This window comes from Pan paniscus, chromosome 20 (genome assembly GCF_029289425.2).
Source record: "Pan paniscus chromosome 20, NHGRI_mPanPan1-v2.0_pri, whole genome shotgun sequence".
NCBI lineage: Eukaryota > Metazoa > Chordata > Mammalia > Primates > Hominidae > Pan > Pan paniscus.
Genome location: NC_073269.2, coordinates 22,095,671 through 22,118,820, shown reverse-complemented (window position 1 = coordinate 22,118,820; position 23,150 = coordinate 22,095,671). Strand labels below are relative to the sequence as shown.

Genomic DNA, 23,150 nt, shown 5'->3' with positions numbered 1-23,150 from the left:
CCCAGGCTGCCCCAGCAGGATCTGGCCATTCCCACGGGTGCCCCCTCAGCAGATGGGCCTAGGCCCCTTTGTCCCCGGTTTGCGGCCGCCGCAAGGTCAAATGTTACTGCGGGGCCGCGGGCAGGGGTCAGGGAGGCGGGGTAGAGCCTTGATCCACCCCCAGGCGGGCCCCAGGGGGCACAGGGGTGGCCAGGCTACTGGAAGGGGGTGGGGCAGCCTTTGGGACTGGAACTACTGGAGTTTCTGGGATCTGCGATGGTCTTTCTTCCCCCATCTCCCACCCAGCTCTCAGCTGCCTTGCAAGACTCGTCTCCCCCAAACCTAGTTCTTTGCTCCCTCCCCTTCACAATCCCCTCAAGATTCCTTGAGTCTTCTCTCCCTCTTCTTTTTTTTTTTTTTTTTTGAGACAGGGTCTTGCTCAGGCTGGAGTGGAGTGACCTGACGTGATTATAACCCACTGCAGCCTTGAACACCTGGGCTCAAGACGGGTCTCACTTTATTGCCCCGGCTGGTCTTGAACTCCTGGCCTCAAGAGATCCTCCTGACTTGGCCTCCCAAAGTGTTGGGATTACAGGCGTGAGCCACAGTGCCTGTCTCTCATCTAAATCTCTTTTCAATCCCTTCTGTGAGACCTCCACCCCAATGCTCCCCACCAAAGATCCTAGCAGGTCCAGGCAAGGGGCCTAGGATCCCTGCCCTCATCCCAAATTACCAGTCACATTCCCATGCAGCCTCAGAACCAAAGGGTCGTCTCTGCCCACCCACGCCTTCCTCTCTCCCAGCAGAGATTACATCAGGCTGTGGGCAGAACCCGACTCTAGACCTCGGGAAGTCCTTGCTCATGTCTAATCCTAGTCCTTCCTGCTTTTTGTGTTTACTAACGCCTCCTCCTCCACCTCCCAGGCAGCCAGAACGTCCCTGGAGCAGGTTGAGAGGCCCAGGGCTGGGTGTGCCTGGCTCTCCCAGAACCTCAGTTTCTTTTTAATTGTTGTAAGATCTCCAAGAATCTTTCCCCCTACTCCAGGGAGGGCAATTCTTCAAGTCTCATCAGGGCTCTGGGAGGCAGAGGAGGGGGTGCGCAGAAGGCACTGTCCTGGCCAGAGCTCTCAGAGGCCCAGCTGCATGCTCTGGTGTCCAGCTCTGGGCTCAGGGCGGGGTGGGACCACAGTCTGGGTGGCTGGGGCTGCAAGACTCCGAGGTGAAAGGTCACTCCTGGAAGGGCTTGTCCAGCCGGTTAAAGGTTAACCTGCCCAGAGCCAGAGGCTCGCCAGCCCGGGCCTCGCATACAAAGGGTGCTTAATAAATGCTGGTCGGGCGGGCCCCAGCCCCGGTACTGGGGGATGGGGTGAGTTGGAGGTGGCGGCAGCTGCGAGGTTCCAGGGCGCCTGGAAGAGACATCTGCAGTCCAGCCGGCCGCCAGGCCAAGCCCTTTCTGCAAAGCACAGAAAGAAAAGGAAATTAAAAGGGAAAAAGGGGCAGGCCCCCAGACAGGGCATGCCTGTCGCCTCCAGCCGCGCGGGGCGGGTGGGCGCCCTGCCCCCGGAGGCCAGAAATTGTGCAGAGGGGCCCCCTGACCTCGCGGCCCCGGCCAGCCGGTCTCAGACCACAACATCCCTTCCCCCTGGAGATTCCGGGCACCAGGTGTTAACCCGAGCAGAGAAAGGGTGGGGTGGGGGTCAGACGCGGCGACTTTCTGGAAGAGGAAGCAAACACAATCTAGGGTGTGTGTGTGTGTCTCGCGCGCGCGTGTGTCTTGCGCAGGGGAGTACCCCCCCCCCGGGTGCCACTGGCCCCCCATCATTGCTTTGCCGGGAACGGTGGGGTGGGGGGAGGTTCCGAGGGGCGCCTCGAGGGTGATCGAGCGACCCAACGTCCAAGGCCAGAGGTGGAGGGGAGGGCCTTGGAGAGACATCTTGGCGAGGCTCAAGGAAGGGCAGAGGGCAGGCGCGGCTGAGGCTCCCGCCGCGGCCCGGCAGGGGTTAAGGCCGGAGCCGGGCGAGGGTGAGGGCGGGGGTGCGGGGGGAGGGGCAGAGGGAGGCGGGGGAGGGTCAGGCCCCGCGGCCCCGCGCTCGGCCCCCGTCCCTCCCGCCGGCCCGTTCGCCCGGCGCCGCGCGCGGCCACCCATGCCCTTATAAGGGCGGCCGTCGCCGGGGCAACGAGCGCCCGCCCCCAGCCCGCGGCGCGCGCCCCTGCCCCCGCCCCCGCCCCCCGCCCGCCCCGCGAATGGAACGCTGTGTGTCAAACCGGCCGCAGCGCGAGGCCGGCGCGCGGGGTCGGTGGCGGTGGCGGCGGCGAGAGCGAGGCTTGGGCCCAGGCGCAGGCCCAGGCCAGGCAGGAGCGGCCGCAGCGGGGGCGGCAGCTCCAGAGGCGCCGGCCCAGCGGCCCTGCAGGCCCGGAGCGGCAGCCGCGGGCGCCGGGGGACCCAGGGGGCGCGGCGATCAGCCCCGGCGCGCACCCGCCGCCCCTCCCCCCCCGCCACGGGCGGCCGCGCAACTTGCGGCCAAACTTTCCCCCCGGCCTCCCGCGCTCGGATGGCGGCCCGCTGAGTTGGCCGCAGCCCCCGGGCGAGCGGCGGCCAGGCCAGAGGACGCCCCCTGCGCGGCTCGGGCTGGGCCATGGCCCGCGCGCCCCCGCCGGGGCCCCAGGGCGGCGGGACGCGAGTCCTCTGGGTCCCCGGCCCGCGCCTCTAGCGCGCCCCTCCCGGCCCCGGGCCCGGCCCCGCGCACGCGTGGGAAAGTTGGCCTGGAACCGGCCCGACCAGTTCCGCCCGGGCGCGAGGACCGGCCGCAGGAAGTTGCTGCAAAACTTTTTTGGGGGGTGCAGCCCGTGCCCCCCGCGCGCCGGGGCCGAATGCGCGCCGCGTAGGGTCCCCCGGGCCGAGAGGGGTGCCCGGAGGGAAGAGCGCGGTGGGGGCGCCCCGGCCCCGCTGCCCTGGGGCTATGGCCATGGTGACCGGCGGCTGGGGCGGCCCCGGCGGCGACACGAACGGCGTGGACAAGGCGGGCGGATACCCGCGCGCGGCCGAGGACGACTCGGCCTCGCCCCCCGGTGCCGCCAGCGACGCCGAGCCGGGCGACGAGGAGCGGCCGGGGCTGCAGGTGGACTGCGTGGTGTGCGGGGACAAGTCGAGCGGCAAGCATTACGGTGTCTTCACCTGCGAGGGCTGCAAAAGCTTTTTCAAGCGGAGCATCCGCCGCAACCTCAGCTACACCTGCCGGTGAGCCCCCCATCCGCGCGCCGCCGCCGTGCACCCCGCCCCGACCTGGGGCGGGCCTCTGACCTGCTCGGTCACCTTGGGCCTGGCGCTGACCTTCCCTGGGCCTCCACTGCCCCCTCTGAGATAGGGGCACAGCACCCTCCTCCCGCATTCCATGGCTGGGATTGTGTATACAGTCGGCGCTACATCGTTGCAGGTTCCCCCCCCCATCAGGTGGTCCCTGGAGGCTTTTGCCCCAGTTACTTGCTTCTCCTTCCCCCCGCTTTTTCTCTGGGGAGGGGTCATCTCCGCGCTGGGGTGGGGGTAGGGGTGCTGTCAGGGGTGGTAACCCAACCCCAGGGCACCCGTTCTCGGGGATCCCGGCGCGCGGGATGCCCTCGAGGGAATCGAACGTGGAACTTGGACCGTGGAGCTCGCAGCGTCCAGGGGCCATTGTCTGCGGCCGCGCGGATCGATACGGCGCGCCCTTGGGGTCAAATATCACTTCCAAAGTCGCTGTGGCTACGGAGGCGGCAGACGGAGGGAGGCTGGGGTGGCACGGGGCGGCCTTCTTCGCATGAGGGGCCCAGCGGTGGGGGTGGGGGTGGGAGCTGGGCTTGCCCATCTCGGGGAACCCCTCTGGGCTCACTCTGGGCCTTGGGTCACCGGAAATCGCCACTGGAAGGCCGGCAGGGCCACCGGAATTGACTGAAACGTCCCTCTCCCCCAGGGGTGGGTGCAGACCTGGGGCTCCTGGAAAAATCCCTCAAACTTTGGGTGTCTCTGAGACGGGCAGGGAGTGAAACGTTTCCGAGCAGGAGCCCTGGGCTGTCCCAGGTCGGAGACCTCTTTGGCAGGGCGTGGCCTTGCTAGCTGTTCTGGCGGAAGGTCCCCAGGGAAAGCGATCGGGGTTGTCCAGCCCGGGAGTTCTTTTCTCACCGTTCCCAGGCGAGCATCCAATCTGTCCGTTTATAAGCCCCTACTCTGCACCCCAGGAACATGCAGGGTCTCTGTGGAGCCCGTCTAGACGGTCTCAGTTCCCAGCTGCGCAAAACAGAGGCCCAAAGGCCCAGAGAGAGGTCCTCGTGCCTGCTTTGCGTTGGACATGGAGGGACCCTGCCCGAGTTGGGGGCACTGTGGGGGAACTGGGGGGCTAGGGTGGGGACCGCTGAGTTCGGATCGGGGTGTCCCCAGGGAGAACGGCTGATGGAAGGCTTGTTGGCTGAGGCCACCAAATAGGGCCCCAGGTACCCGAGGGTGGAGTTTGGCCCCAGGTCCCGGGTCAGGGCTGGCCTGGTGTGGCCATGTGTGGCAGAGCTGCCTTGCTCCCTCCTCCAGCACAAAGTGGGCCACTAGACTTTGGCCTCATTCTTGCTGCTGGAAAACCGCCTGCTCTCTGGTCATGTCTTCAGGGAGGGTAAGGGAGTGGGGCTCAGGCAGTTTTGGGGTCCCAGGAGCTTCCTGAGGGTGGTGTCAGGGAGCACCAATTTCGGGTGGGGGGGGCCTTGCTTGGAGCTGGCAGGTTTGTGCTGTGTGAGTTGTGTGACCTGGTGAAATCACCATTCCATTCTGAGCTTCAAATGGATTTAGCAGGGTCTCGATGGGGCCCAGCCTGGGTAGTTTGATGCCAGCCCCTCCAGAGAGACCCCAGCTCCAAGTCTAGCTCCTGAGAAGCCCCCAGTCTGGAGGAGACACAGTGAGACAGATGCCCCAAGTCTGTGGGATCTGGGGTCCCAGAGAGAGAGCAGAGGCTCTGCCTGGAGGTCAGAGAGGGCTGCCTGGAGGAGGCTAGGGGACATGAGCCTGAAGCATGGAGTTGGCAGGTGGAAGAAAGGCCACAGGGGCATGCCAGAATGTGGTCCAGACAAAACACTTAGTGGCAGACTGAGGGCGCTGTGCTGTAAGAGGGGGACTGTGCAGCCATGGGAGAAGTCAGAGCTAGGTGGGCCTGAAATGCTGGCTGAGGGTAATGGGGAGCCATAGAGGGTGTGTGAGCAGGGGAGGGCTCTGATCAAATTGGACTGGAGGCCAGAAGCCCAGGGAGGAAGCTGAGTTGGGCCATGGGGTTGGGCAAAAAAGCTTGCACTCTTTAGGTGGGATAACAGGAAGAACTTAATTGTTTCCCTCCTTGGAGGGATAGATCTGTCCCAATTCCACAGCTGGGGAAGTTGAGACTGAAGTTTCAGGGCCTCCCCTGAGGTCAGGGGCGCCTGAGCTGGGCCTCTGCCTGCCTGCAGGGCTGCCCCAGGCCAGGCCGTTTCCACCCGGCTGCCCTGGATCCTCCCACCACCCAGCCACTGGGCTTTGTTCTGGTTCTGCCTGAGCTCCCTCTGCCCTAGTGGGGCCTCTTCCCAGGGGCTCAGTGGCTGGTGCTGCAGGACCCAGGCAGTGGCGGAGGGGGGGTACGGGGGAGTGGGCGCAGATCATCAGCTTTCCTAAGTTGGGTTCTCCGGCTGGGGTCTGGATCTTGGCACTGTCCCCCGTGAACCCCTCTGACCCAGTCCATCCCATATGATAGGGCAATATCTGACCTCCCATTTTCAGATGAGGAAACCGAGGCCCAGTGGGGCAGTCGCCACCTGAGGGGCAGGGCTGGGTATCTGCAGCTGAGATTCATCTGTTTTGTTTTGTTTTGTTTTTGAGACGGAGTTTCACTCTTGTTGCCCAGGCTGGAGTGCGATGGCGTGATCTCAACTCACTGCAACCTCTGCCTCCCGGGTTCAAGCGGTTCTCCTGCCTCAGCCTCCCAAATAGCTGGGATTACAGGCATGCGCCACCACGCCTGGCTAATTTTGTATTTTTAGTAGAGACGGGTTTTCTCTATGTTGTTCAGGCTGGTCTCAAACTCCCAACCTCAGGGGAACCACCCGCCTCGGCCTCCCAAAGTGCTGGGATTACAGGCATGAGCCACTGCACCCAGCCTTTTTTTTTTTCTTTTTTTTTTTGAGACAGAGTCTCACTCTGTCACCCTGGCTGGAATGCAGTGGGTCAATCTTGGCTCACTGCAACCTCCACCTCCCCAGTTCAAGCGATTCTCCTTCCTCAGCCTCCCAAGTAGCTGGGATTACAGGCATGCGCCACCACGCCCAGCTCATTTTTGTATTTTTAGTAGAGACGGGGTTTCACCATGTTGGCCAGGCTGGTCTTGAACTGACCTCAGGTGATCCACCCTCCCCCGCCTCCCAAAGTGCTGGGATTACAGGCGTGAGCCACTGCAGAGATGCATCTGTTTAATTCCCTTAAGTGATGGTTCTACTCTGTGACTGTCTCTGTGTGTCCCCTGGGTGTCCAGCTGGAACCCCAGGGGTAGTTGCTCCAGGTCCAGGCCTTGGAGAGCCCCCAGCTCCTGGTGGCAAGAGACCAGGGGAGTCCAAGGGCAGGGGCCAAGGGGAGAAGGTTCTGGGGACATTTGAAGAATAAGGCCTGGACCTTCCTGCTTGGGGGCTGACCCAGGACGGGGAGCTTACCACCTCTCAGGGTGGGGCCACCTGTCTCATCCCTGCAAGAGGCAATGGCATTCACTGAGGGCTGACCAGGAAAATCTCCAGCTTGCATAGGGGTTGGTTGGTCCTCTCAGAAGAGCGTAGGTGTGGGGCCTTCAGGGCAGAGGACCAGAGTGACTTTGTTTACTTACTCATTCCTTGGTGTGGGCATTGTGCGGGTGATAATGCTGGGGCCCCACCATGCTATGACCCCATAGACCACTAGCCCCTGGCCTGACCCCTAGTTAATTCACAAAGTCCAGCTCTCTGACCATGTCCTCTCTGCCTTCACATCATTTTGGGGACAATGACCCTGCTCAGCCTGACAGTGACCAAGTAAAATGAAACTCTTTAGGCCTCCATGTTTGTGTATTTCAACCCTTTTGCTCTGGCTGTACCCTCTCTCTGGGATCACCCCGCCATTCACCTGGAGAACTCCTATTCATCCTTCAAAACCCATGCCAATGTGCCCTCCCTGGGGTGTTCATCTGCTTTTCCACAGATTCCTCTTCATCCATCACCACTCATCCGGGTTATCTTGTCTGGTTTGCAGACCTGCAAGCTGAGCTCCTGTACCCCTTTGGGGTTACCTCCCCAGTCTAGAGGGCCCCTACTAGTATTTCTGAGGGGCAGCCTCCAAAGGCGGCTCATAGGCTGGTTCGGGGAGGAGGATATGGGGGTCTCAGGGAGCCCTGGCTTCTGTGTGCCCCCAGGTCCAACCGTGACTGCCAGATCGACCAGCACCACCGGAACCAGTGCCAGTACTGCCGTCTCAAGAAGTGCTTCCGGGTGGGCATGAGGAAGGAGGGTGAGTACGTGCTGGGGACACACTGGGGACGATCACAGCCGCTGGAGCCGGGGTGAACAAACAGCTTCTTCCTCCCCTTTTTCCCTCCCTTTCACCCCTCCCTTTCACAGGGGTCTGGGTGCCTCACAGGGTGGGGGCCGGTGCCTGCTAACCTCATTACCACTGATCCCTTGATCCCGTGGGCTGCAGTCTGGCCCTAGGCTGGAGGAATCCAATTAGGATCCGTGGCCCCCTGGTTGCTGCCGTGGAGCTGAAGAGGCCAGGGACGCCCCACAAGGGACTTTCCCCAGCCCCATTCTCTTGCAGGAGCTGCCTTCCCCAATTACCCCCGACTCCAGCCTCAGAGGCCAGTTCCCTGGCCCTGACACCTTGGTGACCTCTTGTCTGCTAGCGCGGCCACCGCGTTCTGAACAAGGATTTTTTTTTTTTATTTGATTTGTTTCTCCTCCACCCTTCACCCATGCTTTTTGTTTGCCCAAGGCAGGAACTCTGCCCGATTAAGGCAAAGGGCAGCTTACCCTTTCTTCTGACCCCGGGCGCTGGGAGCAAGAGTGAGGCCCAGCTGTCTCTGCTCAGGGGACCCAGGTGGACGGGCGTATTCTGGGCTGCTGGGCCTAGAACTCTGCCAAACCCCGTTAGAATTCAAGTAGAACCCAGAGATTTCTGCATGGATTTCTGGGGTTCAGGAATAGAATCTAGCCTATTGGACGAGATTTCCTGTGCTGGGTTTCAGGTTCCTCTGGGGACTGTGTCGTGGGCCAAGCTGGCAGTTCTTTCTAATGTCTAACCTGAGCCTCCCCTACTTTGAAGGTTTTTTTTCCTTATTTTCTTTATTTATTTTTATTTTTATTTGAGATGGAGTCTCGCTCCATCCTCCAGGCTGGAGTGCAGTGGTGTGATCTCAGCTCACTGCAGCCTCCGCCTCCCGGGTTCAAGTGATTGTCCTGCCTCAGCCTCCCGAGTAGCTGGGACTACAGATACGGGCCAACACGCCCAGCTAATTTTTTTTTTTTTTTCTGAGACGGAGCCTTGCTCTGTCGCCCAGGCTGGAGTGCAGTGGCATGATCTCGGCTCACTGCAGGCTCCGCCCCCTGGGTTCACGCCATTCTCCTGCCTCAGCCTCCTGAGTAGCTGGGACTACAGGCGCCTGCCATCTCGTCCGGATATTTTTGTATTTTTAGTAGAGACGGGGTTTCACCATGTTAGCCAGGATGGTCTCGATCTCCTGACCTCGTGATCTGCCTGCCTCAGCCTCCCAAAGTGCTGGGATTACAGGCGTAAGCCACCGCGCCCGGCACGCCCAGCTAATTTTTGTATTTTGTTTTGTTTTGTTTTTGAGACAGAGTCTCGCTCTGTTGCCAGGCTGGAGTGCTGTGGCGCCATCTCGGCTCACTGCAACCTCTGACTCCCTGGTTCAAGCGATTCTCCTGCCTCAGCCTCCTGAGTAGCTGGGATTACAGGCACATGCCACCACGCCCAGCTAATTTTTGTATTTTTAATAGAGATGGAGTTTCACTATGTTGGCCAGGATGGTCTTGATCTCCTGATCTCGTGATCTGCCCGCCTCGGCCTCCCAAAGTGTTGGGATTACAGGCGTGAGTCACTGCGCCTGGCCTAATTTTTGTATTTTTAATAGAGATGGTGTTTCACTGTGTTGGCCAGGCTGGAGTCTCCAACTCCTGACCCCAGGTGATCCGCTCACCTCAGCCTCCCAAAGTGCTCGGATTATAGGCATGAGCCACCCCACCCGGCAGCTTTTTTTATTTTCTAGAGACAGAGTCCCACTATGTTGCCCAGGCTGGTCTCGAACTCCTAGCTTGAAGCAATCCTCCCACCTTGGCCTCCCAAACTACTGGGATTACAGGAATGAGCCACCATACTTGGCCTAAAGCTGTTGTTTTTTGGTCTAGGCCTTGGTGGGAGAAGCTGAGAGAGGCAGCTGAGGGGCTTTCTTTTAAAACTGATCAGTCCCTGTGGCCCTTTTAAGTTTGGGGGTAACTTTCTTGTCCCTGCCCCCATAACATGGATTTTGCCTCTACTTGTCTATTTTACCTAAAATCCTCATATATCTCAAGTCATGGCCTCAGAGCAAACAGCCTCGCCAGAAGTCTTCAAAAGCCTCGGGTGGAAATATTTATGATGACAGCTCATGCTTTAAGCACACCTGCCTCGGGGCCTTTGCACGGGCTCTTCCCTCTGCCTGGAGTGCACTTTTTCCAGGTCCATACATGGCTCCCTCCCTAACCTTGCCTTCAAGGTTTGCTCAAACATCACCTCCTCAGGGAAGCCCTCCTGATCCCCCTGTATTTGATGCCACCTGTCTTGTTCTGTAATTTGCTTACACCCAGAATGTCCATTCCCTGTGGGCAGGTATTTTTGTCTGTCTTGTTCCCCAGCGCCTAGACCAGGGCTTGGTACACAGTAGGTGTTCAATAAATGGTCCTTGGCTTGAGTTACCATGTAATTACCTTTCCTGTGTGGCAGGCATTATTTTAAGGTATAGATTCTCATTTAATTCAGTGATTGGTGACATCGTTTTTGAGACGGGGTCTCACTCTGTCTGGATGGTGCAGTGGTGCGATCATAGCTCACTGCAGCCTTAAACTCCTGGGTTGAAGTGATTCTCCCACCTCAGCCTCCTGAGTAGCTGAGATTACAGGTGTTCGCTACCATGCTGGGCTAATTTCTTAATTTTTTGTAGAGACGGGGTCTCGCTATGTTGCCCAGGCTGGTCTCAAACTCCTGGGCTCAAGCGATCTTCCTGCCTCAGCCTCCCAAAGTGCTAGGCTTGCAAATGGGAGCCACTGTCTGCATTTTACAGATGAGGAAACTGAGGCACACAGCAGATTGGTGAGGCCATTTGTCAGAGAGCAACAGAGTTGTGATTGGGATTTGAACCTCCACAGTCTGGGCTGAAGAGCTGGGGAAGGGTTTGAGGAAGAGTGAACAGAAAGTGCAAAGGCCGGCCGGGCGTGGGGGCTCACGCCTGTAATCCCAGCACTTTGGGAGGCCGAGGTGGGCAGATCACGAGGTCAGGAGATTGAGACCATCCTGGCCAACATGGTGAAACCCCGTCTCTACTAAAAATACAAAAATTAGCCAGGCGTGGTGGCAGGTGCCTCTAATCCCAGCTACTTGGGAGGCTGAGGCAGGAGAATCACTCAAACCCCGGAGTCGGAGGCTGCAGTGAGCTGAGATTGTGCCACTGCACTCCAGCCTGGTGACAGAGCAGAACTCTATCTCAAAAAGAGAGAGAGGGAGAGGGAGAGAGAGAGAGAGGAAGAAAGGAAAGGAAAGAAGGGAGGGAGGGAAAAAAGAAAAAGAAAAAGTTCAAAGGCCCTGGGGTGGGAATGTGGCCGTGTGAGGGAGTGGTGGTTGCTCACAGCCCAGTGAACAAAGGGGGAGGAAGCTTCCTGGAGGACCGGGGAACCACTTTTGGGCCCCATCCACCTATCCCCATTTGACAGTTGACTCAGACTCAGGGACCCCTTGGAGCGGGCTTCAACCCATGCCCTGGCTTCTCCGCTCAGCTCTGTTCGCCCCTGGCTTCTGCTCGCGTTCCCCTCCGGTGTTTGCTCTCCACAGAGTTGACCTGGAGTTCACGGAGGTGATGAGATGGGGCATGCCAGCTCATTAAAGCTCATTAATTAGTCGGCTGGCAACCAGCCCAGTCAGCCCTGCCATCCCGCCCACCCCGGCACAAGCCAGGCAGGCACATGGCCAACTCTCTTCCTCTTCATGCCTCAGTTTCCCTTTTCTCACCCACCTGGTCACTGCAGACGTGCCCAAGCCAGCAGCAGGGCCTCCCCGCTTCATAAGCAAGGCTACTGATGGCGGCTAATGTTTACTGAGGACCTATGGCGGCCCCCCTGGGACCCCTCCCTACTGTAGGTTCCCCCCAACCCTTCCCTGCACTGTAGCCTCTGCAGGGACCCAGACCGGCCCTCAGGGGTCACCATCTGGTGGGGAGGGGGATGGAAGGTAGAGAAATGATCCCTGTTCCATAGGAGAGAGCCAGTGCTGGGTGGGTATTGATCTGTTGCTTTGGGGACCAAGCTGGCCAGGGTCCCCAAGTCCTCCATGGCCCATCCTCAGCTCTGGGAACCCCATGACTATCTGTTAGGAGGCTCCAAAAGGTTTATTAGATGCTCCTCCTTGTCCCCAGGAGCTGGGGGTGGGGGGTGGTGGCTGGACCTAGACAGGGACTCCTGGACTCTTACTTTCTAACCAGCCTGGCGCCCATGGGGTGGGGTTGGGCATTCTGGGAAAGGCTGGGCCTGGAGGCTTTGGAGGGGAGGGCCTGAGTGACCCCTTGATGACTTTTGTCTCCCTTTCCCGTTATTCTCCCTACCTGCCCCCCCCACCTGCCCCCCCCACCTACCCCCCACCCCATGTCTCTATGGGCACCTACTTGGCCCCTCATTCCTTCCCCCCTCTTCCGGCCCTCTCCTCTCTACCCCTCGCTTCCCTTCCTGTCTCTCCAATCTCCTCTCCTCCCGGCCTTCTGTGCCCCGCCCTCCCCTCCCCCATCTCCTGTCCCTCCCCCGTTTCCTGCTGCCCGCCCCCCCCCCCCGCCTCCCCTCCCGCCCCCATGTCCCTCCTGTCCCCGCCTCCCGCAGCGGTGCAGCGCGGCCGCATCCCGCACTCGCTGCCTGGTGCCGTGGCCGCCGCCTCGGGCAGCCCCCCGGGCTCGGCGCTGGCGGCAGTGGCGAGCGGCGGAGACCTCTTCCCGGGGCAGCCGGTGTCCGAACTGATCGCGCAATTGCTGCGCGCTGAGCCCTACCCCGCGGCGGCCGGACGCTTCGGCGCAGGGGGCGGCGCAGCGGGCGCGGTGCTGGGCATCGACAACGTGTGCGAGCTGGCGGCGCGGCTGCTCTTCAGCACCGTGGAGTGGGCGCGCCACGCGCCCTTCTTCCCCGAGCTGCCGGTGGCCGACCAGGTGGCGCTGCTGCGCCTGAGCTGGAGCGAGCTCTTCGTGCTGAACGCGGCGCAGGCGGCGCTGCCCCTGCATACGGCGCCGCTACTGGCCGCCGCCGGCCTCCACGCCGCGCCTATGGCCGCCGAGCGCGCGGTGGCCTTCATGGACCAGGTGCGCGCCTTCCAGGAGCAGGTGGACAAGCTGGGCCGCCTACAGGTCGACTCGGCCGAGTATGGCTGCCTCAAGGCCATCGCGCTCTTCACGCCCGGTGAGCCACGCTCCAAAGGGGGCCGCGGGATGGGGGGACCCAAGGGAGGTTAGGAGGAGGGCGGCCTGGACCCAGACTCCGGCCCCCATAGCGCCCCGCTCGCTCCCTAGGCCTGGGGCCCTGCACGAGCCGTGAGTGAACGCTCATGGGTGGCTGTAGAGAGGTGATGTAAGCAGTGTGACACTGTGACACCCCCACTCCGTGATCCCAGGACTCTCGGAGAACTCTGAACCCCGGACCCCAGACCCAAGGCTGGGCCAGGACCAGGGCCCAGACCCCAGAACCCTCTTCCTGTTCCCAGGCTCCCTGAGACCCCTACTCCCTCACCAAAGGGCTCTTCACGCTTAGAGACCACTGATAGCACAAGGTTGGGGGGACGTGGTAGGGAAGGTCCTGACCCCCTGGTTCTGGCCCCCTCAGGCCCCCACTGGGCTCCCAGGGCAACCTCCAGGTAGCCAGGGTTGTAGGGATCTGGGTAGGGGCGTGGCTCGGAGGCCCCTCCCGTTGAGGGGCGGGGCAACCCCAGAACTTTCTTTACCATCAGCTATCTAGCAGTGGTAGCCCATCGTATTCCAGCGACTGGCGGTACAGCCAGCTTTTTTTTTTTCCACTTTATTTTTTTATTTGTATTTCTATTTTTTGAGACTGGGTCTCACCCTGTCACCCGGGCTGGAGTGCAGTTGTCCGAACATGGTTCACTGCAGCCTTGATCTCCAGGGCTCAAGCAATCCTCCCTCCCACCTCAGCCTCTTGAGTAGCTGGGACCACAGGCGTGCACCACCATTCCTGGCTAATTTCTTTTAAAAAGTTTTCTGTAGAGACGTGGTCTCACCGTGTTGCCTAGGCTGGTCTTGAGCTTCTGGGCGCAACCAGTCCTGCCTCAGCCACCCAAAGTGCTAGGATTACAGGCATAAGCCACCATGCCTTTAGACAAAGATCTCTCCAGCCTGTCTCCTGGGAGTTCTTTAACCTACTGGAAGCCTCTAGATCCCATCAGAGGTATCTTTGGGGCTAGGAACCAGATCCAGGCTACTCTGGGAGGTGGCTTTCATTTGATAAATATGGTTTTGGGCCTGCAAGGTGGCTCAGGCCTGTAATCACCGCACTTTGGGAAGCAGAGTTGGGAGAACCACTTGAGCCCAGGAGTTCGAGGCTCCAGTGAGCTCTGATTTTCCCACTGCACTTGAGCCTGCGCAACAGAGTGAGACCGCGTCTCAAAAATCAATAAATATGGCTTTATTTATTGTTTTCCCAGAAGATTTTTTTTTTTTTTTTTTGAGACGGAGTCTCACTCTGTCGCCCAGGCTGGAGTGCAGTAGCACGATCTCGGCTCACTGCAACCTCTGCCTCCCTGGTTCAAGCTATTCTCCTGCCTCAGCCTCCTGAGTAGCTGGGATTACAGGCGCGCGTCACCACGCCCAGCTAATTTTTGTGTTTTTAGTAGAGACAGGGTTTCATCACGTTGGTCAGGCTGATCTCGAACTCCTGACCTCATGATCTGCCCGCCTCAGCCTCCCAAAGGGCTGGGATTACAGGCGTGAGCCACCGCGCCTGGCCTTCCCAGAAGATTTCTTCTTGGCTTCCCATCTTGGGTCTCTCTCTAGAGGCTGCCACATTCTCTCACACCGCAGGCCCTTCTGGGCTCTGTCTTCCTCATCAAATTCCCTTCCCAGCCCCACCTTCCCTGCGAGCTTCCTTAGAACCCATCTCCTTGGCCTGGCTGGTGGCCCTGTAATCCCAGCACTTTGGGAGGCCGAGGTGGGGAGATTGCTTGAGGTCAGGAGTTCAAGACCAGCCTGGCCAACACAGCAAAACCCGTCTCTACTAAAAATACAAAAATTAGCTAGGCATGGTGGAGTGTGCCTGTAATGCCAGCTACTTGTGAGGCCGCGGCAGGAGAATCACTTGAACCCAGAGGCGGAGGTTGCAGTGAGATCGTGCCACTACACTTCAGCCTGGGCGACAGTGTGAGACTCCATCTTAAAGAAAAAAAAATTAGAACCTGTCTCCCTGCCAAAGGCATGAGTTGGGTGCCAGCCACCCTTGAAACATCACTGCCTGCACCCCTGTGTCACTGGTTAGATGAGAACACCTCACTATCTCTGGAGGATCGACACGGTCTTAGATAGTCCCATTTGCATCCCAGGGTCGTTTTTTGTTTTGTTTTGTTTTGTTTGAGACAGGGTCTTATTCCTCTGTCGCCCAGGCTGTGCTATGATCATGGATCACTGTAGCCTCAAACTCCTGGGCTCAAGAGATCCTCCCACCTCAGCCTCCTGAGGAGCTGGGACTACAAGCGTGTGCCATCACACTGGACTAATTTTTATTTTTTATTTATTTTGAGACAGGGTCTCCCTCTGTTGCCCAGGCTGGAGTGCAGTGGCATGATCTCGGCTCACTGCAATCTCCGCCTCCCAGGCTCAAGCGATCCTCCCATTAGCCTTCCGAGTAGCTGGAACTGCAGGCACGCACTACCATGCCTATTTAATTATTCTTATTTTTAGTAGAGACGGAATATCATCATGTTGGCCAGGCTGGTCTTGAACTCCTGACCTCAAGTGATCCACCTGCCTCAGCCTCCCAAAGTGCTGGGATTACAGGCGTGAGCTACTGTGCCCAGCCCCAGCTGATTTGTTTTTGCAGAGAAGGGATCATACTATGTTGCCCTGGCTGGTCTCAAATCCTGGCCTTAAATGATGCTTCTGCCTTGGCCTCCCAAAGTGCTGGGACTGTGGCCGTGAGCCATCACGCCCGGCCCCCTGTTCTTACCCACAGTGGTGAGTGGTGTCCCCTAGTCACCCCTGTGGGCTCTGTGTTCTCTAGCTGCCTCCCACCTGTCTGACTTGCCTTTGTCCCCCTAGACGCCTGTGGCCTCTCAGACCCGGCCCACGTTGAGAGCCTGCAGGAGAAGGCGCAGGTGGCCCTCACCGAGTATGTGCGGGCGCAGTACCCGTCCCAGCCCCAGCGCTTCGGGCGCCTGCTGCTGCGGCTCCCCGCCCTGCGCGCGGTCCCTGCCTCCCTCATCTCCCAGCTGTTCTTCATGCGCCTGGTGGGGAAGACACCCATTGAGACACTGATCAGAGACATGCTGCTGTCAGGGAGTACCTTCAACTGGCCCTACGGCTCGGGCCAGTGACCATGACGGGGCCACGTGTGCTGTGGCCAGGCCTGCAGACAGACCTCAAGGGACAGGGAATGCTGAGGCCTCGAGGGGCCTCCCGGGGCCCAGGACTCTGGCTTCTCTCCTCAGACTTCTATTTTTTAAAGACTGTGAAATGTTTGTCTTTTGTGTTTTTTAAATGATCATGAAACCAAAAAGAGACTGATCATCCAGGCCTCAGCCTCATCCTCCCCAGGACCCCTGTCCAGGATGGAGGGTCCAATCCTAGGACAGCCTTGTTCCTCAGCACCCCAAGCATGAACTTGTGGGATGGTGGGGTTGGCTTCCCTGGCATGATGGACAAAGGCCTGGCGTCGGCCAGAGGGGCTGCTCCAGTGGGCAGGGGTAGCTAGCGTGTGCCAGGCAGATCCTCTGGACACGTAACCTATGTCAGACACTACATGATGACTCAAGGCCAATAATAAAGACATTTCCTACCTGCACAGCCTCCCTGGTCTTTATTTTTATTTTTTATTTTTGAGACGGAGTCCTACTTCGTCACCCAGGCTGGAGTGCAGTGGCGTGATCTTGGCTCACTGTAGCCTCCGCCTCACAGGTTCAAGCGATTCTCCTGCCTCAGCCTCCCCAGTAGCTGGAACTACAGGCACCCACCACGATGCCCAGCTAATTTTATTTTTGGTAGAGATGGGGTTTCACCATGTTGACCAGGTTGGTCTCGAACTCCTGACCTCAGGTGATGCACCTGAGGCCTCCAAAAGTGGATTACAAGCGTGAGCCACCGTGCCTAGCCTCACTTACTTTCTTTTGGTCAACCTTAATCTTCTTTTTTTTTTTTGAGATGGAGTTTCGCTCTTTCACCTGGGCTGGAGTGCAGTGGTGCAGTCTTGGCTCAGTGCAACCTCTGCCTCCTGAGTTCAAGCAATTCTCCTGCCTCAGCGTCCTGAGTAGTTGGGATTACAGGTGCGCACCACCACGTTCAGCTGATTTTTGTACTTTAACTAGAGATGGGGTTTTGCGATGTTGGCCAGGCTGGTCTCGAACTCCTGACAGGTGATCCACCTGCCTTGGCCTCCCAAAGTGGTGTGATTATAGGCATGAGCTGCCGGGCCCTTAATCTTGTTTGGGCTCCAATGTCCTTGGGAGAAACCTCTGGGGCCAGTCCTGTCACATGATGTAAGGCGAGCCAATTAGAGACCACCATTCCCTGGGCCACAGCGACTGGTTTATGGAGGGCCTGGGATGCCAAACTAGCCAGTGAGATTCCACGGTGGGATTTGGAACTGGGAGAATCTAATTAAAGCAGAGCCAAGGATGGAAGATCAATTTCCCAAGATGCCTTTGGAGCCCCAGGATCAAGCCATACCTGAAACCCTTGGATGTTTTAAGTTCTGTGAACTCACTCTCCCCCCTTTTGTGCCTGAGTCAATCTGACCAGTTTTTTTTCTCACATGGAACTAAAAATCTGTTTTAGAGATTGACGTTTGGGAGTCAGGGACCTACAAGGCCACGACTTTGAAATGTCGGCTTCACTAGGTTGATACAGAATCGTTTGGGGGTCAGGGACCTACAAGGCCACGACTTTGAAATGTCGGCTTCACTAGGTTGATACAGAATCATGTGGGGTACCAGGGACTCTCCCGTCCCAGCCTCGGGAGTGTGTGGCACAGCTCTGTGGTGGGAAAGGCACCTGTGGAATTCAGCACCAGAGCTGTAGGGGGGGCAGAAAGAAGGGGCCGAATGGTGGTGGGGGTGGCACCTCTCACTGATGTCCTTCTGTAGCCAGGCGTGGTGGCAGGAGCCTGTAATCCCAGCTACTCGGGAGGCTGAGGCACGAGAATCACTTGAACCTGGAAGGCGGAGGTTGCAGTGAGCTGAGATCGCACCACTACACTCCAGTCTGGGCAACAGGGAGACTGTCTCAAAAAAAAAAAAAAAGAAAGAAAGAAAGATGCCCTCCTGAAAACAGCAAGGGAAGAAGTCAAGTCTGTCACGCTGCCTGCTGGGCCAGTGCTCAGCTCTTAAGCAGCCCCAGTTTGCCAAAATGCTCTCTAGTCTCCCCATGTCCATCTTGAAGAAAGCCTTGGAAGACGAGGGATTAGGCCCCTCCTGTGGAGTCAGTGAGGGTTTCTTGTGGGCACGTTCCCAGAAGGGAACTGAGGCAGGGGCGGGATGCAGAGGACACCAGGTTCTCGTTGAAGGCTGCACTGGGTTTTGCATTAGGTCAGGGTCTCTCCATGGTGTCCTGTGAGCGAGTGGGTCCATGTCTACTCCAGTCAAACTGGACAGCAAGGTCTCATTTATCCAATGCACAGGACATCTGAGGGTTGAGTGAGAAGATGGTGTCTGTCCTGCTGTTTGGCCCCAGGCCAGAGATGTGGATGTCTGTCTGACTGCTGAACTCCTACTTTTCCTACAAAACCCTACCCACATGGCCCTTCCTACGAGAAGAGATCTTGAGCCTCCCTGGCTATTAAGACTCTGCTGTGCAGCCTTCTTTTACTGGACTCAGGGCTATCTTCCCCAGACTAGGGCCTTCTTGAGGACAATCATGGTGGCCCAGTGGTTGACGCTGTCTCCCCTGCATGTAGTTGGTCTTCCTGGTTGCTTCTTTCCCCTGTGGCTCCCTTGGGAGACTGAAACTCAGAGGACAGCTTCTGGTCTGCTGTTACATGGCTCCCACAGGAAGACTAGCCCCACCTGTGCCCCACCCATCACAGCCAGGGCCTGGGATGGTTCGGACACTGGAAGACCCTCCCCCCAGGCCATGCATATGGACCGTGCCCACACACTGGGGTCAGTTGCTGTCCTGAAGTGCCCAGGGAGACACAGAGAGTGGAAGAATCCAGCTGGACGTGGTGGCTCATGCCTGTAACCCCAGCACTTTGGGAGGAGGTGGTGGGCGGATCACTTAAGGTCACGAGTTCGACACCAGCCTGGCCAACATGGTGAAAACCTGTCTCTACTAAAAATACAAAAAATAGCTGGGCGCAGTGGCAGGTGCCTGTAATCTCAGCTACTCGGGAGGCTGAGGCAGCAGAATCACTTGAACCTGAGGCAGAGGTTGCTGTGAGCCGAGATGGTACCACTGCCCTCCAGCCTGGGCGACAGAATAACACTCAAAAAAAAAAGGAATCCATTTGTCTGGGGTGCATTCATGGCCTCTCGCAGGGCTCCCAGGCTGAGCCCACTCCCTTTAGGTGGACCCCAGCATGGCATCCCTTGGATCTTCCAGAAGGCTGCCCTACCACGACTGGCGTCCACTAGCGATCTTGTCCCCATTACTAGGCCCACAGAAACTCTTGGTCCCAGCCAGGCATGGTGGCTCACACCTGTAATCCCAGCACTTTTGGAGGCTGAGGTGGGCGGATCACTTGAGGTCAGGAGTTCCAGTCCAGCCTGGCCAACATGGCGAAACCCCGTCTCTACTAAAAATATGAAAATTAGTTGGGTGTGGTGGCAGGTGTCTGTAATCCCAGCTACTTGGGAGGCTGAGGTAGGAGAATCACTTGAACCGGGGAGGCGGAGGTTGCAGTGAGCCAAGATCGTGCCACTGCACTCCAGCCTGGGCGACAGAGTGAGACACAGTCTCAAACAAAAACAAAAACAAAAAACAACTTTTTGTGTGTGTGACAACTGAGTGAAATCAGAAGTGTTAAGTAATTATACTCAGTAGGTGTCTAATACACGTTTATTTCACTGGGATGGAGAGCAGGCCCTACTTCCAGGGAACAGGTTGAGATCTGGAGTCCCTATAGGGTCAGAGCTAGAGGACCCAGAGAAGGAAGTCCTGGAAGGCCTTCCTGGAGGAGGGGCTGTCAGAGCTGAGTCCAAACTGAAGAGGCATTTGCAATCCAGGAGAAAGCGACCCCTGGTAGGGGGAGCTGCAAGAGAAAAAGCTGAGAGATACCAAGAAATGCAAGGGAACTGCATCCCCATGCATCCCTCTGCCCATCTGCAGGGGCACTTAGAAGTACACGGAGCCCTCGCTGTCTCCTTGGTCATCGAATTTCTGGATCTGAGTCTTGAGATGCCTCAGTTTACCCTTCAGGTAGTGGCAGCGAGCCTGCTTGTCCAGGAAGCCAGGATCCTAGGCAGGGCGAGACCCAGAAGTCTTTGCAGCAGTCTGCCCTGTGGCCTTCAAGCTGCTTAACTCTCTGCCTTTCATTCTCCGAGCCTCAATTTTCTCTCCTTGAAACTGGGCACAGGCGACTGGGTGAGCCGGGCAAGGTAGCTCATGCCTGTAATCCCAGCAGTCTGGGAGGCCGAGGTGGGCGGATCACTTGAGGTAAGGAGTTCGAGACCAGCCTGGCCAACATGGTGAAACCCCATCTCTACTACAAATACAAAAATTTGCCAGGCACGATGGTGGGCACCTGTGATCCCAGCTGAGGCAGGAGAACCGCTTGAACCCGGGAGGCTGAGGTTGCAGTGAGCTGAGATCATACCACTGCACTCCCGCCTGGGTGACAGAGCGAGATTCTGTCTCAAAACAAAGAAAAAAAAAGAAACTGGGCACAGGCACCCCAGCCTCACAGAAAAGTCTCAGGGGTGCAAGACCAAGCTGTGGGATGCAAGACTCACCATTCGCTTCATCTCAAACTCCCTCCAAACCCGGGCTGCAATTTGGGCCTCCTTCTGCAAGGGGAGGAGTAGAAAGGGGGTTTAGGGAGAGTTGAATTCAAGAAGGGATGAAGAAACTGAGGCTCAGACAGACTAAATGCCCATCTAGTGGGGACTTCAAGGGCTGACCTTAGCCATGTGTCACGGCGCCCAGCCAACCGAGAGGAGAAAGAGTCCTGGAAATCTGGACCCAGTGGGTGTCCCAGAGGCTTGGGTCGGGCCACTCAGAAGGGCTGCGGGGCAGGGCTTTCTCCCTAGTGCTGACCTGGCTTTGGGGTGGGGGCAGGGAGCTCAGCAGGGCCTCCAGCTGCCTGAGCTTTGCCTGTGCACACCCCACCTCGTGCTGGAGCTCCAAGAACTCTCCGTACTGGTCCTGGAACACTGCGACATAGCGGCTCCGTTCCCTCTCACTGCTCACTGGTGGGTACTTACTACCAGGTTGAAGAGGGTCAGAGTGTGAGTGTAAAGAACCCCACTCTTTCCCCCAGTCAGTGTAATTTGCTTTTCTTTGTCCATGCTGGGCCCCTACTAGAAACGTTCCTTTTCTCTCCCTCTTTTAATTTATTTATTATTATTTTTTTAGATAGAGTCTTGCTCTGTTGTCCAGGCTGGAGTGCAGTGTAGCAATCTCAGCTCACTGCAACCTCCACCTCCCGGGTTCGAGCAATTCTCCCACCTCAGCCTCTTCAGTAGCTGGGATTACAGGCATGCGCCGCTATATCCAGCTAATTTTTATATTTTTAGTAGAGACGGGGTTTCACAATGTTGGCCGGGCTGGTCTCGAACTCCTGACCTCAGGTGATCCGCCTGCCTCAGCCTCCCAAAGTGCTGGGATTACAGGCATGAGCCACCTCGCCTGGCCTATTTATTTATTTTCGGAGACGGGATCTCACTGTGTTGCCCAGGCTGGAGTGCAGTGGCTTATTCACAGGGGCAATCCCACTACTGATCAGCAAGGGATCCTTTTCTTTCTACTCTTTGGTAAACTCTTACTCAACTATCAAAGCCCCAGCCTCAGTGCCCCTCTCCTAATCCCAGGCATGAAGAATCACATGGGGGACACTCACAGCTCATAGTCGGGCACTGGGTGGGGCCTAGGCTTATGCCCCTTAGGGACGGCTCCAATAGGCTTCTTGGCGCCCAGGAGGGCCTGGGAGAGCAACTCATCCTCAAACACAATCTTCTTGGTCTTTGCCTTGTGGGGTCCCGGCTGGGGCTGGCACGGAGGGCGGGGGGCGCTGGTTTTGAGGCCTCGGGGCGCCAGTCCCTGCAGCTGCCACAGGAATCGTGGTCTGGAGTTAAATCGGGGTGTCGGGAAACCGGAGTCCCTCAAACTGGGGGGACTAAATCTTTTGCCTAGAGGCCCGGCCTGGGGACCCCCTCCCGGTCAGGCTCACCGGGGGCCCAGGCCCAGGCGGGTGAGTATGCAGGTGCCCCCGGGAGCCGCGAGTCTTTGGGGGCTCCCGGGTGGGCATCGGCCTCCGGGAGAAGCAGCTCAGGGATTTCCGGGCTGATGGGCGGGTCCTGCGGGGGGCGTCGTGTCCCGCGCGCGGCGGGGGTGGTCTGCGGGCGGCCTGTGGGTGGACACGCGGAGAGGACACGCCTGACGACGCGCACGGAGAAAGGACGCGCGGGCAGCTCGGCCGAAGAGCGGCCAACTCTCACCCCGCGGGAGCAGAGTTCCCCAGAACGACCGCTATTTGCATAGACGCACGCGATTGGTCCGCAGCGACGTCCAGACCCCGCCCACGACTGCGCAACCCAAATGAGCGCTATGTAAATGAACTCTGACGTCGCCGCGCAGCCTGGGACCGGCTCAAGTTAACCCCCGCGCTGCCGAAGCCTTGCCCTCTGGGGCGCGCAGAGCCCACAGACGACCGCGCCCGAGGAGCTCCTCGGGACCTCCGCCCCACCTGCAAGGCCGTCCGGCTCGCTACCGCCCCGGGTCACCTGTCCCAGCGTCTGGAGCTCCGAGCCTGGATCTGCTGTCGGAGAGGCACTTCCGTCCGGGTTGTGCATTTACTGCAGGATGGACCCGACTGGCTGGGTCGCTCAGCAGGGCTGGGGGCGGGGTCTGACGAAAGGGGGCTGGGCCTGACGGCCTGGGGGCGGGGCTGACCTGGCTGGGCGTGGCCACACACCGTCGAAACATGGTCGACTCCGACCTCGACCCTCAAGTTTGTCTGAAAAAACGGGATGGCTTTGCAAATTTAAACTTATTTATTTTTTTCAGCAATTATATGAAAAAAATTTTTTAACAAGAGTCTCACTTGCCCAGGCTGGAATGCAGTGGCGTGATCTCGGCTCACTGCAGCCTCCGCCTCCCGGGTTCAAGCGGTTCTCCTGCCTCCGGCTCCCGAGTAGCTGGGACTACATGCGCACACTTCCACGCCCAGCTAATTTTTTGCTGTTGTTGTTTGTATTTTTAGTAGAGACGGGGTTTCGCCACATTGGCCAGGCTGGTCTCAAACTTCTGACGTCAAGTGATCCGTCCGCCTCGGCCTCCCAAAGTGCTGGGATTACAGGTGTGAGCCACCGCGCCCGCCTGGGGTTTCGTCATTTTAGCCAGGCTGGTCTTGAACAGCTTCCGGGACTCAAGCAATCCGCTTGCCTCGGCCTCCCAAAGTGCTGGGTTACAGGCGTGAGCCACCGCACCCGCCCCTTTCTTTCTTTTTCTTTTATTTCTTTTAAGGGCGAGCAGGTGGTGTTAGATGGCATCTTTACTGAACAGTACTGT

General features: G+C 58.3%; 2 protein-coding genes across 10 annotated transcripts; one reads left to right on the top strand and one right to left on the bottom strand.

Annotated features, from left to right (window-relative positions):
• Nucleotides 1-1,479: 1,479 nt before the first annotated feature.
• Nucleotides 1,480-16,275, top strand: NR2F6 (nuclear receptor subfamily 2 group F member 6). Of its 2 annotated transcripts, none has more exons than XM_063600001.1 (4): nucleotides 1,480-1,721; nucleotides 7,392-7,486; nucleotides 12,106-12,672; nucleotides 15,534-16,275. In XM_063600001.1, the coding sequence occupies exons 1-4, from the start codon at nucleotides 1,495-1,497 to the stop codon at nucleotides 15,806-15,808; spliced, it is 1,164 nt and encodes a 387-aa protein (XP_063456071.1). In that variant the 5' UTR covers nucleotides 1,480-1,494; the 3' UTR covers nucleotides 15,809-16,275. The 2 variants fall into 2 exon arrangements, with proteins under 2 accessions (XP_063456071.1, XP_034800305.1); XM_034944414.4 differs by lacking the exon at nucleotides 1,480-1,721 and adding an exon at nucleotides 2,240-3,217.
• A 3,188-nt stretch (nucleotides 16,276-19,463) lies between these two features.
• Nucleotides 19,464-22,511, bottom strand: OCEL1 (occludin/ELL domain containing 1). 8 transcript variants are annotated; one of them, XM_014342560.5, is made up of 7 exons: nucleotides 22,364-22,511; nucleotides 21,811-21,987; nucleotides 21,481-21,686; nucleotides 20,679-20,844; nucleotides 20,375-20,428; nucleotides 19,768-19,880; nucleotides 19,464-19,689 (listed from the first exon to the last, which is right to left on the bottom strand). In XM_014342560.5, exons 1-7 carry the CDS (start codon nucleotides 22,430-22,432, stop codon nucleotides 19,557-19,559), a joined length of 918 nt encoding a protein of 305 aa, XP_014198046.1. In that variant the 5' UTR covers nucleotides 22,433-22,511; the 3' UTR covers nucleotides 19,464-19,556. The 8 variants fall into 8 exon arrangements, with proteins under 8 accessions (XP_014198046.1, XP_008969315.1, XP_014198047.1 ...); XM_008971067.5 differs by having other exon boundaries at nucleotides 19,464-19,674; XM_014342561.5 differs by having other exon boundaries at nucleotides 22,327-22,466.
• Nucleotides 22,512-23,150: the final 639 nt, after the last annotated feature.

Excerpts from the sequence above, each read along its gene's own strand:
- NR2F6 (XM_034944414.4), top strand. The coding sequence starts at position 2,940 with ATGGCCATGGTGACCGGCGGCTGGGGCGGCCCCGGCGGCGACACGAAC. Across the intron at positions 3,218-7,391 it reads AACCTCAGCTACACCTGCCG|GTCCAACCGTGACTGCCAGA; the intron begins GTGAGCCCCCCA and ends GTGTGCCCCCAG. Across the intron at positions 12,673-15,533 it reads CATCGCGCTCTTCACGCCCG|ACGCCTGTGGCCTCTCAGAC; the intron begins GTGAGCCACGCT and ends TTGTCCCCCTAG.
- OCEL1 (XM_014342560.5), bottom strand. The coding sequence starts at position 22,432 with ATGCACAACCCGGACGGAAGTGCCTCTCCGACAGCAGATCCAGGCTCG. Across the intron at positions 21,687-21,810 it reads CGCCTGGGCCTGGGCCCCCG|CTGCAGGGACTGGCGCCCCG; the intron begins GTGAGCCTGACC and ends TTCCTGTGGCAG. Across the intron at positions 20,429-20,678 it reads TGCCCCCACCCCAAAGCCAG|AAGGAGGCCCAAATTGCAGC; the intron begins GTCAGCACTAGG and ends CTCCCCTTGCAG.